The sequence below is a fragment of the Amaranthus tricolor genome, chromosome 16, assembly GCF_026212465.1.
Source record: "Amaranthus tricolor cultivar Red isolate AtriRed21 chromosome 16, ASM2621246v1, whole genome shotgun sequence".
In the NCBI taxonomy this organism is placed as follows: Eukaryota; Viridiplantae; Streptophyta; class Magnoliopsida; order Caryophyllales; family Amaranthaceae; genus Amaranthus; species Amaranthus tricolor.
Genome location: NC_080062.1, coordinates 19,365,502 through 19,382,950, shown reverse-complemented (window position 1 = coordinate 19,382,950; position 17,449 = coordinate 19,365,502). Strand labels below are relative to the sequence as shown.

Genomic DNA, 17,449 nt, shown 5'->3' with positions numbered 1-17,449 from the left:
TTTTCAACATAATATTATTGATAGTTAACATAATACTATTTAGCATTTCTCTTTTTTGTTTTGGCAAAAAATGTACAACGACCTTAACTATAAGGATCTCAAGAAGGGTAAGACCCCAGATCTCAATAAAAATTACCTAAAGGCGGTTGACTTAGTTGCCAAAACGAAAAAGGCATCGTCTAATGTGTATGGTTTAGGGTCTACGGATGAGGTTTTCTTTCCTGAACGCTTCATTTTTCACTCTCCTCAATCTGACCTGAGGAGAGAACTTGATGAGCTCCATTCCGTCACTAATGAATTTAGAACATACATAAATTTTCAAATGACCGAGAACAACCCAAGTGCTAATGAGTTGCGAGATATGCAAAATCAATTAACTTCAATGCAAGAGGCCATTAGACGACTAGAATCTCAGCTTGCTGGAGAATCTAGCCGTATGGGTGAAGTAGGTGGCTGGGGGGTTCATTGTGGAAGTCCTAAAGTGCATCTGGTGGTTGCCATGTATCTCGTAACACACGTACTTCAGGCGGCTCGGGTGGATGTTGTATGTGACGTGGTGGTTGAAGTAGTAGTGGTAATAGATGATTTAGGTTGTTGAATATTTTAGTCAAAAATAATTTCTATTTAAGTTTAGTATTTAATACCTATTGTAATATATTTGTTACTATTTTCTATATTTATATAATTAGTTTATTGATATATTTTTTTGTGATATATATTTTATTTGTTATTTTAGTTTTATGTGTTTTTATATATTTATTGTTATTTTAATTAAAATAAAACCTAAAATCTAAATTATAAAATCTTAATTCTTATTAAAATGCTAATACTCTTTCCTATTCTATCCATTAGTCCCATTTATTTTTTTCACTATTCACTTATCATTCTTAATTTGTATTTTATTCTTAGTCTATAAGTTAAAACATAGTCATGTAAGATCTTGTTTAATTCATCTCAATACAAAGATTATTAATATCATTTTTTTATAATTTTTAATTATGAATAATTAGAGATATTAAATGTTAAAATGTTGCCTTGGCAAGTATGAAAAACTAAATGGGACTAATGGGTTAAATATGAGGTAGTACTAAATTAATTTATAATATTAAAATATTAATAATAAATAATAATATTGAAATGTAAAAGGAATGTTAGGATATGGCGACGGAATCAAAATCTAACGCAATAAATGGCAACGGAATGGCTACGTAATTTGCATTTGGCGATGCGAAAAATGGCTACTGGTCCATTCCGTAGCCATCCTGTCGCCATATGGTGATGGCTACGGAATGGACCCGTAGCCATCTCGTGTTTTTTTTGTAGTGCGGGTAGCAGCAAATAAAGTAAGCTTGCTAAAGCAGACAGACTTTAAAATTTTAGGCATGCAGGTAGGTATCTAAGAGCAAGCCGCGTCCACTACCTAGCAAAACGCGCCCATGATCACCTGTAATATAAAGTATGAGTTTATGGTATATGAAGTCGGGGTTTATGATATGAAAAATAAGTGTTTATGATATTTACAGTAGTTTTTTTATAAGGTGACAAGAAGTTGTTGTTTATTATATATGAAGTAGGTGTTTATGATAAGTATAGTAGGTATTTTTAATGTGAGTAGGTGTTTACTACATATGAAGTAGGTGTTTAGGCTATGTAAAGTAGAAGTTTTTATTATATAAAGTAGGTGTTTATAAACTACACAAATATTTTTAATGGTTATGGTAGGTAGTTTTAATTGTTGTAGTTGGTCGTTTCGGAAATATAGTAGGCGTTGTCACTAAAAGTAGTAGGCTTTTTATTTGTTTTGAGTTTCATGTGAAATTAGTTTCGTAGGTGTTTTTAGTTATAATAGGAATTTTTAACCGTTGAAGTAAGCATTATATAGTTATAGTATGCATTTGAACTAGTTTTAGTTATTATTGTTGTTATTATTTTTTAATATAGTAATTATTATAGACCATAAAGTAGGCGTTTTTACCTAATAAAGTAAGCATTTGGATTAAGTGAAGTAGGACATTAAACTAGTAATAGTAGGTATTTTAAATTTTATAAGTAGGCATTTTAAGTACTTATAACTGGTATATTAATTACATTTTGAAGTTGGTACTCTTAATTTACTTTTTATAGTAGTGGTTTTTGCATAATATATTAGGTATTTAAACTTATTATAGTAGTCATTTGAAAAATATATATTAGGGATATTAAATCATTTTCATAGGTGTTCTTAATTATTATAAAAGTTGTGTTAATTATTATGGTAGGTATTTTAATTGTTATAGGTGGCCATTTCGAAATAAAGTAGGCATTTAAAATAGTTTGGTAGGCATGTGAAACTAGCTTTGGTAGTTAATTTTAGTCATAGTAGGAATTTTTAAACATTGAAGTACGCATTATAAATAGTTATAGTATGCAGGTGAACTAGTATTAGTTATTGTTGTAGTTATCGTTTCTTAATACAACTATTGTTTTAAGACAATGAAATAAGTGCTTTTACTTAATAAAATAAGCATTAAAACTAGTAGGCAATTTTAAATTGTTATAAGAGTTTGAGAAACTATGATATACTTCATGTATTTTAAATTGTTAAAATAGAAAATTTTAATTATCAAAGTAGCAATATAAATAGTTTTAGTATACATGGTTACTAGTTATAGTAGTAGGCATTTAATAATATTTTCAGAAGACATTTAAAAAGCATATCATAGGTGTTTTTAATACACTTATAGCAGGCACTTTTTTTTATAAAAGTAAATGTTTTAATTACCTTCATCCAAGTAAATGATATTGTTTTGTCTATCAAAATTCCTGTTAGCATCATCAACTCTATGATTAAATTTTCAATGGACGATTCTATTTAAATCATCAAATTTTTAATCAAGTTTTTAAATATTGAAATTTTAATTCAAAATTATTAAAAGGTGTGAAGTTGTGCATTATATTCTTGGAATGATTTTGAGTTATAATGTTATCAAACTTGATCATCATTTCTTCCATCTTAATCATGTTTGATTTTATTTCTTATTTTTCTTTTTATTGATATTCTTGAATTAAAGCACTTTTCTCAGGGATTATAATTAAAGGAAAGAATAAATGAAATAAGGTAGATTGCGTGAAGAAAAGCTTGTTCTTAGTAATTTGTAATATTTTTAAAAATAATTTAACTTCATCGAGCTGGGCCTCTTGAGAGGTGTCTCTCTAAGAGACATTCTCTCAAGAGACATCTTGTTTATTCCAGGGGTATTTAGTAGGAAACTAAAAAAAGTAGGTGTATGCCTCTAGGCCAACAAATTCTGTGTGGGCCAGACCCATAATGTTCTAATTGGATTTAATGCATTTATCATGAGCTATCTAGAGCTTGGGCCAAGACTATATGTGATATTCTCATAAAGTCCATCAATTGTCTTGTGTTCCAAGGTAGGTTATACAAGAAAAAATCTTCCCCCACTAGCTACAGATCTTATAACAACCATGTGAGTCAATAGCGGAAAAACCTAAAAAAGGTGTAAGTAATTGAATAAATGCTAACGGTATAGAGAAATTTGGGAGGAGGTTATTCAAATACCTAATTCCTTAACATAAATTCCTGGATGTGCATTAATTTCAGATACATATTATTATCTTCCTCTGAGCATTAACTCCTAAAAGGTATTTAGAGATTCATTAAGCAATCACTAATAATTTATTAGGTCCTCACCACATTTTAGAAATACCAGCATAGTTCCCCCAAGCTAAAGGCAACAATGCACTTAGAATCAGGTCTTCAACTAACATAGAAACTGAGGCGTCATAAATGCTCCTCGAAGAAACCCTTTGGTCCATCTTGTTGTGTGTTACTTACTAATCATAATCTCAGTTGATACATAGTAAAGAACGAGCTAAGGATTAACAAATTTTTGACACAAATCAATTAAAATAACTATAAAACTAAAGAATTAATTGTGAATTACAGCCTTAATGTTTAGTGGTTTTGCGAATTACACTCTTGATGTCTTTTTTTTTTTGCGAATTACAACCTCCAAAGTAGGTTTTTGACCACTATTCAAGCCAAGCGACCAGAAATATAAATATAAATATCATATATAAAAACTTAAAAGTATTTACCTTTGCTGAAATTGTATGAAACTAATGATTTTACGCCTTGACTTTCACAAATTTGACAAATGCACAAGAAAACAATCGGATTGGCGGTTGGTTGCTTTGAAAAATACAAGCACACATGTGAAACTTCTCTACCACTAGGAGGTGGCATTGCCGGAAAAGGTTGTCTTACTGGTTGCTTTTATCTAAATTTAAACATAAAGACATACTCAAATACCACAATATATAAATAAATAATAATTTAAAATTTAATCAATTTGAAGAATAAAATTATAAAACTAATCGATACTTTGAAATTGACTCGTTTACCACGAGCTTGTTCTTGTTGTTGTTTTTGTTGTTGTAGTTGTGATCTCATTGATGATTGTCGAGATCTAATTATCCCAATAGGGGTCGTCGGTTCCTCTTCTTCTTCTTCTTCTTCTTCTTCAATTTGTATTTCTCTTTCCATGTATTCTGAATGATCGTCTAATTTTTTGTCGTAGCCTTCTTGATAATTTGGTCGTACCCTTTTTTAGAGGCTTTTTTCAAAAATGAAGACATGATAATATTTAATAATAATGAAATTAAGAAATAATTAAAAGACTAATTATGTAATTAAGAGAATAATTGCGTAATTAAGTAATTAAGTAAAGAGAGTAAGTAGAGAAAGTAGGAGATGAGAAAGAATTGTGAATGAAAATGATTAACAGTGTGGAGTATTTATAGAATAATTCACAACGGCTAGTTAACGGGGCAGTTATAAAGAACCATTGGGCCGGGTGAACTGGTCCGGTCGGGTTTGCGGTTTCGAGGAACATGTGGTCCAAGTGAGCTGGTTCATGCAGGGTGAACCGGCCCGCGGTTCTTTGGTCCGGTTCTAGCGGTTTTTTTCAGCGGTTACATGGTTCTGACAACTTTTTTTTGGAGGTTTCACGGTTTTGCGGTTCAGGCCGGTTCGAAACCTGTTGTGGACGGTTTTGATTCTAGAACGTTTTTCAAGCGGTTCGAGACCGGTTTGGTTGCGGGTAACCCGCTCCGTTGCCATCACTACCCACATCCTTCATTTGAAAGGACCTAGACAAATACTCTTTTGTCAATTGAACTTGTACTAAACTAGTACCAAAGATGAGCATGTCATCTACATATAGACAAATGATAAGCCCATTACCATAGCTATCAAACTTGCTATATACACACTTATCGGCTTGATTCAATTTGAATCCAAAGGACAAAATTGTTTCATCAAATTTTGGATGTCATTGCTTAGGTGCTTATTTGAGTCCATACAAGGATTTAATAATTTTACACACCTTATGCTCTTGTCTTTCCAAAACAAACCCTTCGGGTTATTTCATATAACTTCCTCATCTAACTCCATATAAAAATTTGGTTTTAACATCCATATGATGGAGTTTTGGATGATAAATTGTAGCTAAAGCTACCAACAACCTAGTAGTGGTTATTCTTGCAACTGGTGCATATGTATCGAAATGACCAATACCAAGCTTTTGTCTAAAGCCTTGTGCCCCTAAACGAGCCTTGAACTTATCAATAGTACCATAAATTTTCATTTTCTTTCAAAAAATCCACTTGTAACCCATTGGTTTACAAGTAGGAGGAAGATCCACTAAAACTCAAGTGTTATTTCCCATGATGAATTGCATCTCATCATTGATAGCCTCTTTTCAAAAGACACTATAATGTGATGCCATAGCATCGCCATAGGTCAATGGGTCACCTTCCACATTTAGTAAATATGGAACAATAGAATGAATTTTATTTCTAGTATCTTCAACCAAATATACCTCAGAATCTAATCCAATGCTTTTAGCTTGTCGTTGTCTCTTACTCCTTCTATGAATAGGATCAACATCTTGTTGTTCATCAAGTTGTAGATTTTCATCAATATCTAGAGGTAAACCTTGTTGACTATCTTCAACATCCACATTGGTACTTATGTGTAGGTTTCTTTGTTTACTCAACGATGAAAATCTATTTTCATAAAACATTGGATCTCTTGACTCAAGAATCAAATGAATCGATATGTAGTCATTTTGTTCTATTACATAGAACCTATAAGTTTTTCTATGAATAGCATAACCATCCCTCGGTCACTGAGTTTCTTTCTTTTATTACTAGGAAATCTTACAATGGCCCTACAACCTCAAACTTTAAGACATCTTAAATTTGGTTTTCTTTGTACCAAAGTTCATAAGCAGTCTCCTTATTAGTTCTCGTTGGAACCCGTTTAAAAATATGACAAGTCGTTAACATTGCTTCACCCCAAAATATTTCACTCAAGCTTGAGCAGGTTAACATAAAATAAACCATCTCTTGTAGAGTACGTTTTTTCCTCTCCGCCACACCATTTGATTGTGGTGCGTATCCCGCGGTGGTTTCATGTACTATACCCATTGAAATAAAATAAGTTGGATCATAATATTTACCTCTTTTGTCGATTCTTAAACTTTTAAGTTTACTACCAATTTGTATTTCTACTTCACTTTTGTAAATCTTAAAATTTTTAAAAGCTTTATCTTTTGTATGTAAAAGGTATACATAACAAAATTTGGAAAAATCATCAATAAAAGTAATGACATACTTCTTATTTCCCAATGATGATTTACTATGAAAGTCACAAAGATCACTATGTATTAAGTCCATAATTTCGGATTTTCTTTCAACACATTCAAATGGTGTTCTTGTGATCTTATTTAACGTGCACATTTTGCAATTTTTTAGACAATTTTGAGCACGTAGGATCAATTCATGTTTAGATATAAAAGCAGTTTTATCAAAGTTAACATCTCCAAGTCTTAAATGCCACAAATATTACAAATCAACCTTTTTATTACTAGAATCAAGTGCAACATTACAAACAACATCTTTATTTAAATTCAAAGACAATTTAAAAGGACTATTTCATAGATAAGCATGTCCTACAAAAAAACTTATTCTTGAAAATAATACACCTATCCGCTTCAAATACTAGTTTGTAGCCTAATAGATTCAAAACCGAACTCGAGACAAGATTTCTACTAGAATGTATTACTTAAAAACAATTCGTTTGAATGAATTATAAACTTGGAAGATTATCAAAAAGTTTATAACTCTTTTTAAAAAACACAAGCAAGAGAGAATGGAAGGATAAGAGAGAATTCAGAAAAGTGTGAGTATCCTTCACCCAAGACCCTCTTTTTATACTACTCACAGCATACCTATTAAGAAATAATAATGCAAATACAAATTACAATATCAGAATTTGTATTTTCCTTTGTTGATGGCTAAAATAAACTTACACAAAAGCACTAAGAAATACTTGAAGATGATCTTTGTAACGACAACTGTTGCTCGGAAACTTGATACTTGTTATAGGCGTGTAATCACTTTCCTTTTGTGATATTTTCCCCACAAAGGTGCTTTGGTTTTGAGTTGGAAATTCACAATGAGATACAAACAGCACAACACACCCTTAGTATTTAGGGTATGAAACTTAACAACAAAGTGTTTAATGAATTATAAACTTTAAAAGTTCTAACAAGAAGTTTATAATTCTTTTTGAAAGAACAAAAGTAAGAGAGAAAGTAAGGATAAAGAATTCAGAAAATTGGTGTAAGTGACATCCTTTCCCAAGCCCCTATTTATACTAATTCAAGTATGCCAAAAGATCATGGACATTTAATCACCCATTGATAATCAAGTATAATAACCATCAATAAATGCCATTATAACTATGGTATTCATGAGAATTATTGCCACTATTAAGTCACTTGTAACTCCATAATCAAAGTTGAACAAGAATGGAATCCAATGGTCATTGATCAATGAATACGAAAAGACACATTTTTGTTCCATTTTTTCTTTTGTCCTTCCCTTTGACCCGTTTGGACCTTGTATGTTTAGTACACTTTATCCCACTACTATTTGTAGTACTTGATGATAATTCTTAGGATTTAATATATGCTAAATGTTCAACAATACCTAGGAGTCAAGGGACACTAATTACCATTGATGATCAAGCTTAATGATCATTCATTAGTACTATATTTATTGTGGTATCATGAGCATTATTCCTTGCCTTAAAACACCTCATAAAATAAAAATAAGAAGTAAACAAGAAAGGAATCCAATGCTCATTGATCAAAGAAGAAGAAAAGACACAACAAAACCTGGACAACAGCCATAGTCGAGGTGGCTTTGGTGCCCCTCCACAGGAAAGCTGAGTCGGCTTTTCCTGCTGAATCGGTTTTCTAATTTGTCTTTTATCCTTCTCTTTGACCCCTTTTGGACCTTGTATTTATAATACACTTTTTCCTACTATTATTTATAATACTTGGTAATATTTCTTAGGATTAATATATACTAAATGTCCAACATATGTGAGGAAGATGAATAGAGGAAGAATGAAACAAAAAATGAATGCCTGCAATATTTCAACTTTTCTCCGACTCATACTCTCGGCGGAGTCGGATGTGGAATCAAATTATTATAGTAAAGCTTTGCTCATTATAACAAGAGAAATAGTCCTACAATCACAATTTAAAAAATCTTTCTTTTAATTTAATTTGCTGTATTTTATTCCTCTTAATCTAATTTTTCGTACTTTAATTTATTATTATTCTTTATAAACATACCAAGTAAATCCTAATTACAATTAATATTATAGTTCATTATCTATACAACTACAAGAGCAAGAGGGACTACTACTGATAGAGTTTTAACTGAGCTTGAATTAGTCCTGTGCCAAGGCTTTAAAGGAAACAAAATATTAAGCTAAAGTCGGATTCAAAGTTGAATGTTCTTTCGGAGTCAATCATGTCAATATGTCTATTTTTTATAAGGTCCAAAATGCGGTTGGACCCCCAACTCGGATTCGGATTGTAAACTCGGAATTAGAGTTAAATAACATTTTCTCGGACTCGAATAAGATTATTTTTTCCTCGGATGACATCCGACTTGGGTCGGATCATTATGTACGGATATGGTAGAGTTGGCCACTATCCCATCACTTAAGTCTTAACAATGACATGTGCGTTTCTTGGTAAAACTTAAAAGAATATAAAAATCCCACCACTAAGCTTTGTATGTAAAATCAAACAATTATATTAGTAAATCATCAGAACAAACGGTTCACCAAACATCATGCCGTTTCCATTGCAATAAATAAATAAGTGTAGGAATCTTGTTCATAACTAAGCTTTGTATCAGAAAACAAAAACAGGACAGCTGAATGATGCCGTGATCAGAAGGTAAACTAGCTTCCTATCTATACATAATTAGACAGAATCCTATGCCTAAAAAAGTGATAAAGTTTAATGTAGAAAATTCAAATCCAATGCTGTACGATCATAAAATTATGCAGAAACAAAAATATAACGGATTTATTTGGGCGAGCCAGCCAAATCTGATCATATGTTGGCTGAAAATGTGAGCCTATGGGTAAAGGGAAAAGGGTATGGGGGTTCAAACAAAGAACAATATTGTACTATTTTCTTGGATCGTGTAAATATCTCTGATTTTTGGTGATAATAGATGATCAGAGTATTACACTTATACTTCCAAGTCTTTGTGCTTTACTTCAGTGCCTTAAACTAATCATAGTATGATCAGAACAAAAGTATTGAGACCAAATTAACTTGGATGAGACTGAAATATAGTGGTTTTGATAAATTTCAATGTACATATGTCTGAAATCTAGTGAGAATCAGTCCAGTACAAGTTAGTCGCATCCTATGATCATGAACCAAAAATCAAATCTCGTGGGGCGTCTCTACTTAGCGACGTGTTGCACTTCTTAGGTTTGGGTGTAGGAAAAAGTATGCAAGGGCTTATAGGTCGTTGTCCAGATCATGCGATGCACCACATTGCTCAAGTATAGTGCCAAATGAGAAAGGGAATGTCACTTGTACTAGTACGTTTTTCACAAACAACCCACCCTATGAACCGAGTGTGGTGTCAAATGAACAAGGGCACATAGGACATACGATTAGGAGGTTATAGAAAATCATTAATATTTTAGGTCTACAGAGAAAAATAGATAAAAGATAGGGTGAAAATAATAGTAGGTGAAAGTCATGAATAAATGAATTTAAAATGTCACTTGGTTTTTTATTATTCTCCCATTTAGCCGTTCTCCTTAATTATTCCCTATTAATGAATTTGAAATCCTCAAAAATTAAGATTTTTGAATTACAATTGAATGTTCTTTAGTTCTTATTGTAATATCTCCTACTGATCATCTTCTTTGATTTTCTGAATTATGATTGATTTTGAAATATCTAATTTTTTTCTTATGTTCTATAATCTATCATTAGGTTCAGACATTAAATGATTAATTTTTGGAATATTATTGTAATATGTTTGTTAATTGTTAATAATCTTTAAATCTTTTTGAAGTGTTACCTTGTTGAATTCTTTTACTTATCTTCCTTGAATGTGTTTGTTAATGTTCTTTCTGTAAATTTAAAATAATGGTACCACATTTTTCATACTTTATTTTCTTCTAATTGTTTGGAAATTATGTGGAAGTATGTGTTTGGATATGGTGTGATAAATTGAATTAAAAATAATGGTTTTGATTAGGTTTTGAGATTAATCAATGTCTTGCCTAATGGGTTCACTTAATTTTATATACTTTATTTTACTTCTAATTTTTGGGAAAATTGTGATAAATTGAACTAAAATAGTGGTTTTGATTAGTTTTAAGCTTAATCATCAAGGCGTAATGGGTTTACTTTACTTCCAATACTTTATATTTCTTCTAAATTTTTGGGAATTATGTAGAAGTATGTGTTTAGATATGGTGAGAAAATTTCCAAACAATTAGAAGAATTTGCTAGTTCACTAGGACACTTGGTTCAATTGGATATTTTCATGTTGTAATAGTTCTTTGCGATTAACTATTGCCACCATTTTGAGGTGATTGTTTTTATATTACTTTGACTTTGACTTTGAATTATTGTGCTTCTACATGTCATTTTACAATAATAAAAATAAATTTAGCTATTAATTTTACAAATGAAATTGCCAAAATTGCCAAAAAATTTTCTTAAAATTTCGTCTATTTTTTAGTGAACCTAGGACCTTAAACCCCACATCCAACACTGCCAAGTTAAGCACTTTTGTAAAAAAGGCTAATCAACTCATCGAACCAAGTTAAAACAACTAACAATGTCAAAAATTTTAACTTGCTTTATTTTTAACAAAAAAATCAATTGTATATTGAAAATAAAAATGACCTTGGGAGTGAAATTTTAGGTTTATCAAAGTGTGCAAAAGTTCCATAAACCTTCGACCAAAATTTACATAAGTCAAGGCTAAGCCTTATATAAATCTTCAGAAGAGCAAACATATTTCAACAAGCCCTTATGTTAAGTTGACCAAACATATCCATCTCACTAAGGATGTTACAAAATACTTTCAAACACTACATAGCTTACATGTTTTACATGTGTCACTTCACAAGATGTGGAGTTAAAGGCCATTCTCTTTTACAATTGTTTAAAACAGTTCATATGCTCAGCAGGAACTTCAGGATTAGACCACGCTCAGTGCTTCTGAACATGGCCAACAATTGCCTTGGAGGAGATAACATAGAGCAAACCTACTCACTAATTTCGAATCCCCATCTATCTCAATTCAAGCCCCTATTATTTTAATGCACTACCTGATGGTGATGTAGCGATTTGTACCATGTTTAGCCCAGTGATCTTTGAGGTCAACCGGGGTCGAAAGATCATGGCCATCTGCAGCAAGCCTACTCAGTAATTTGCTGAAAGCACTTCCACTCATCTTGCGGCCACCAACTCGGGCATGTCGTTTGTTGGGTACTGCAGGTAATGGGTACATAGATATTGTTGTCGTACAGCATGAAGACTGCCATCCTCCATTGCCCCACTTGTAGCACTGTCGATAAACTCCAGTACATGAACAAACAGGTGGAGGCATTGTTGACTCGTCAAATGCTACTTGGTTCAATCCGAGATCGGGGCCTTTCCAGTCAGCTTTAGGTCCACCCAGTTGCTTATAGCTATCACTTCCACTCATATCCTCCATTCCCTTCCACTCTTGACACTTGGAGAACATAATCTTATTCAAGTCTTCGCCTTCTTTCTTACCCTTGCGTCCCGCTTTTGATGTCTTGTTGGGGGATGCTGCATTAGATTCTTTCAGCCGTTTAACTTTCCGTGCCTTTGTGGTCTCTGAGGGTACAGTTGTCAGAGGGAGGGCATCGGTTACCTGATCTTCTCTCCCATCATAAGAAGGTTCACCTAGATGTAGAGGATGTTGTATATGCGGTTGAGGATGGTGCATGTGTTTTAGACCACGTGAAATTTGGCAACTGGATGTGCAAGTGCTACTTCCACCATTCATAGGATTCTCTCGATACTGGAGTGCAGCCAGTGCATTATCCCGCTCCATTATGGCCTCATTTCTTTCTTGAATGGCAGTGTCACGCTGCATTATTGCCATGTCTCTCTCTTCTAGGGCCTTGTTCTTCTCATTGATGGCCATAATCCTCTCTTGCATTGCAGCATCTCTTTCAGCCATAATAGACATAATTTGCTTCATCGACTGTGACTGCGACATCAGCCACTGAAACAGAAAAACCACATCAAGATAATCAGAAATGCCACCAGATCATACGGGAAAATTCATGCTCAGCTTGTGTAAAGAAACAGGCAGATGTTTCTGTTTTTAAATGTATTGCAGTTTTGAGGGCTATCGTACCTGACTATGCGCAGGTTTATACATTTCAGGTTTATGCCTTCCGTTTTCACGATGCCCATTTTCATCCATTCCAAATCCAAATATATTGATTGTCACAGTTAGTAAATGTTACTTTTTGACCAGCTGCTATAGCCTGTTTCACTTAACCACAACAAGGAAGTATCAAAACCAAGAACACTAACATCTTAACTGATACCTTAGCTATCCCAAGTCTCCCCTTCAGTAAGACATCAAAATATCACATGAACATCAAAGTACATTAAGGCTGATCCATTATACAAAATTTCTGATTAAATAATTTGACTTACTATCCTGCAAAGCGTCTCCTGATACATGACAGCAGCTTCCATTATATTATGTTGCTACCTTAGGCATTTAGTTGTCCAATAATTTACCCATTATATAAATGAAATAAAATTTTCTAAGGTTACGTTTGAGAACAAGCATTTCATTTCAAATTGTAGATTTCAATTGTAAAATCATTAATGAAGAATATGAGAATGATAAGATTTGGGAAGTCATTCTCAAATCCTCATTTTTAACCACTTTTAAAACAGTGGTGGATTTGACTAAATCCAAATTTAAATTGTTTTACTTATCAAACACTAAATTTGAGTCAAATCTATATTTTCAAATGAAATCATCATTCCCAAACATAGCATAAATCAATAGTAAGGGGTATTTTAAGAAAACTTAAAACGCAAGAACTTGCACATAGAAAAAAGTATAAATTCTGGTGATGCCAAGAATATAGGGTCTGTTTCATGAACCAAAACAAATCCAGACATAACATAGATAAACTCAATAAACTTTCTGCAAAGCAGGCTATAGCATAGAAAACGTGAGCGTTCTACTGATTTGATGCCAATTCCATGACCCTTAATGCGATCATGAATGCAACTACAATTTATTTTCTATCATCAGAACTATAAACTAAAACAATTACAAGTGGGATTAAACAGCAGGCCATTTTTTCAACTTAAGCATGTCCAACAATTCAGGATACCACAAAGAAAAGTGAGAAATAGAATAGGTAATCTACTTGAAGGAGCCGTTTAAACAATTAAAAGGGTTAATCATCTAATACGCCACATAAATTACTAACTGTTGTAAAGGCTTAATCAGCTATTGCTTGAAGCTCAACCATTAGACAGAGCAACATGCTAATCACAAATACGATCAACTAATCACTTTGGAAATGGAAATATAAAATAAAAAAATACTTAGAGCAGTTTCTAGGTTCACAGAATGTGAAAGGAAGCAATGCCTGCTTCCCTATAACGATTATACAGGCCTTCAGAAAAAAGTTAAAAACCTTTAAAACAAACAGTAGATAAGTTCCACAATAACTAATTCAAACAACCACCATGACACTACAATGAATATTTTCAAGTGTTTCATTATATCACAAGATAATGAGAAAGATGAATTGTTGAGTTTTTCTTTACTCTAACATAACTATCAATCATTGGCATAGTGAGACAATATTACCTCAACTAAGGAGGTTTAACACCGAATCTGGGAACCTAAAAGTATTGCTCAGCATGCAATCTGCAAATTACAAGCACTAAAACTAAAAATTGAGTTAATCATAGAAAGATAGATGTACTTTTTTATATAATAGTTTAGAATGAAAATACTATTGAGCAATATATTACTTCACTTCCTAAATCACCTAAGAAATGCCTCTTTAAGTAACTACTTATAATTTAGTCCATCTCCTAGCACATCATATGATTTACTTCCGAAAAATACAAAGTTATTGGTTAGGTGCCGGCTAAAATTGAATCCAAATCATTAAAACAGTAAACCAGAGCTGTCAAAGCTCCGAGATAACGCTTCACAAAAATGTGCAATGTTTTTTTCTTGAACAGTACAATTTAATACTTAGAAAGATCACTATAGTACATGGTAAGACGGCAACAATGAACCAGACATTCAGTTCCAAAACCACAACTTTGACAACATAAAACATGATTTGTTTTAGCATCTTCAAATTAACAACGAGCACCAACAATCACTGATATCTGTTTCACTTAATCTAAAAAGTAATATAATCCTCAAGATACCAAGAAGAAAAATCTCCCAAGGAAATGAATTTGACTAAGTACCATTAGACTGACAGGAAAAAAAAAACATTAAATAATGCCTAGACATTGGACATTCAGTAATAATTTTACGATGTTAGGAGGAAGTCATACCACTCCATCAACATAAACTGTCATTTCTCAACTGGAAAAATCGCCATTGTTCATTTTGATCAACAATAAATGCACTTCAACTTCTCTCCCGAACCTATAAGTACAAAAATTTCAATCACATAAATTGCTCTTTGTCGTCTCCTAAACATGCACTATACAAGAATAACATAGGCCATGATTCCACCCAAAAGCAACCCGGTAAAAGACACAACGAACCTATGATTCAAAATCACTTTGTGAAAATGGGATTTCTACATACTTTACGGCAAAATGGGTTAAGTTAGATGGACTTATTGTCAATGTCAATATATAATCAGGGAAATACGAGATGCACACACTTCATAAACGAAGAAGATATCATCTCAAAAACATATGACAATGAAAAGATGGGCTACATACTTATAAAATGTGCACGTCATCTTTAATTTATCGATGTGGGATAAACCATCCCAATACATCTCACATGCGAACACTTGTCAAGTTCGCATGTGGGATTAATAAATTAAGGTAGGAATGCCATTCTTTTCGGACCTACCATTTTTTAATTTTTGATCGAACAATCGGCTCGAATACCATGTTAAGTTTAGTTGGACTTATTGTCAATGTCAACATATAACCGGGGAAACACAAAATGCATAAAATTCGTAAACCAAGGAGATACCATTAAAAAACCATATGGCAATGGAAGCAAAGGCTCCAATGTACAAAGTGTGCACATTATCTTCGATTTATCGAGGTGGGATATATCATCCCAACAAAAATGAAAATAAATTCCAGTAAACTAAATCCAAGCTAACTCAAACGTCAAATGGTCTACAGAATACGGACCAGCATAAGCAGGAATCGTAAACAATCAAGTTCATCACCACATTAGCACCACAGAATATAAATCAAGCACAACCAAATGCTAATTACAACAATTCCTTCAAATATTAACAAAATGACATCAAGTCAAACCTACAATAGTAACAATGTTATCACTTATCAATAAACCCAAAACCCCCACAAATCCAATCAATCAAACTCATTCTCCAACAAAACACAAATCAAACGTAAAACAAGACAACAATCAAACAACCGAGTAAGATATTAAGTAAACTGAAAATCAAACACAAACATACTGATACTAATAGGTAATTAGACTGAGAATTTGAACTAGGATAAACCATACCATCAACGAAAAAATGGACGAGAGAGAAAAGAACAAGTACAAGAAAGAAAGAGAAAAACCCTAAATCGAAGGATGAAAAGAGAGAATATAGTAAAAATCAAAGGCAGGAACAGTTGGGACTGCTGAAGATAGAGAAAAATAGGTGAAATAAAACATTAAAGAAAGTAGATGAAAGATGAATTTCTTTAGACTTTCGTTTTGTAATATACTTCAATTTTTTTGAAGTTACTCTATTTAATTTTGGCACACTATATATTGTATTAATTCAATTTTAAATATTTTTAGATATATATAAGTAAATATTTTAAAAATTAGATAGATTCTCGTGCCAAGTACGGCTTATTAATTATTTAAATAAAAAATTACTAACTTTATATAAGTAATTAAGTTATTATATGACTACGAAATCATATTAAAATTTTGAATTGATTTGTTTTAAAAGCTAAGTATTACTATTAGATTGAGATATATATTACTAATATATATAAAACATAATCATAAAATCATGCATTAAACAATATAGATTATAAGTAATTGCATAAATAGCAAATTTCAACAAATAAAAAAATAATATAAATAGTAATTTATAAGTTTAATGTCTTTGTAAAACCTTAAAATAAGTTTTCAGCCTAAAGAACATACTCCCATTTTGAGATGTTTCATTTGTTGTTCTCATAAAGAACATTTTTGTTTATGTCATAAATTTTGAAAAATATAACCTTATTCATTCTGACTTATTATTTTAGTAATATTTATGGTTCCACATATCTTCCATTAACTTCAATTTAACACTTTTATATTCTTTATGATCCCTATATATTTTTTAATAACTTTATAAAAATATTTTTATTTGTTATGGTCCCTATATTTTTTCCACTAACTTTTAGTTAATGTTTTTTTTAATGTTTATGTTATCCAATATTCCTCCATTAAATTTATTATTTAATAAAATAATATGTCTATTATTTAAAAGATTATATTTTTCTTAATTCCCATGAACATTCCTTGTGGAAACTTTCTTAAGAAACGGAGGAAGTATTATTTTACTATAATAATCAACTTATAACCTAATTTTTTTATTTATGTATAATAACTTTGTCAAACATAGGTGATAGAATTATCATTTGAAATTTATTTCACCAGCATATCTTTCTAATTATTTACTTAAATAATTAATGTATAATCTATTTAATTTGTGTATTTTTAATATAGCAATGTAAGTAGTGTATATGATTATCTATTAAAAACTATTTCAAAATTATTTTCTTTT

General features: G+C 31.7%; 1 protein-coding gene across 8 annotated transcripts; it reads right to left on the bottom strand.

Annotated features, from left to right (window-relative positions):
* Window positions 1-11,335: 11,335 nt before the first annotated feature.
* LOC130802697 (protein BASIC PENTACYSTEINE6) lies at window positions 11,336-16,356 on the bottom strand. Of its 8 annotated transcripts, none has more exons than XM_057666725.1 (5): window positions 16,180-16,356; window positions 15,009-15,102; window positions 14,299-14,358; window positions 12,808-12,948; window positions 11,336-12,672 (listed from the first exon to the last, which is right to left on the bottom strand). In XM_057666725.1, exons 4-5 carry the CDS (start codon window positions 12,874-12,876, stop codon window positions 11,740-11,742), a joined length of 1,002 nt encoding a protein of 333 aa, XP_057522708.1. In that variant the 5' UTR covers window positions 12,877-12,948; window positions 14,299-14,358; window positions 15,009-15,102; window positions 16,180-16,356; the 3' UTR covers window positions 11,336-11,739. The 8 variants fall into 8 exon arrangements, with proteins under 8 accessions (XP_057522708.1, XP_057522710.1, XP_057522712.1 ...); XM_057666727.1 differs by having other exon boundaries at window positions 14,299-14,380; window positions 16,180-16,348; XM_057666729.1 differs by having other exon boundaries at window positions 12,808-12,940; window positions 14,299-14,380; window positions 16,180-16,348.
* Window positions 16,357-17,449: the final 1,093 nt, after the last annotated feature.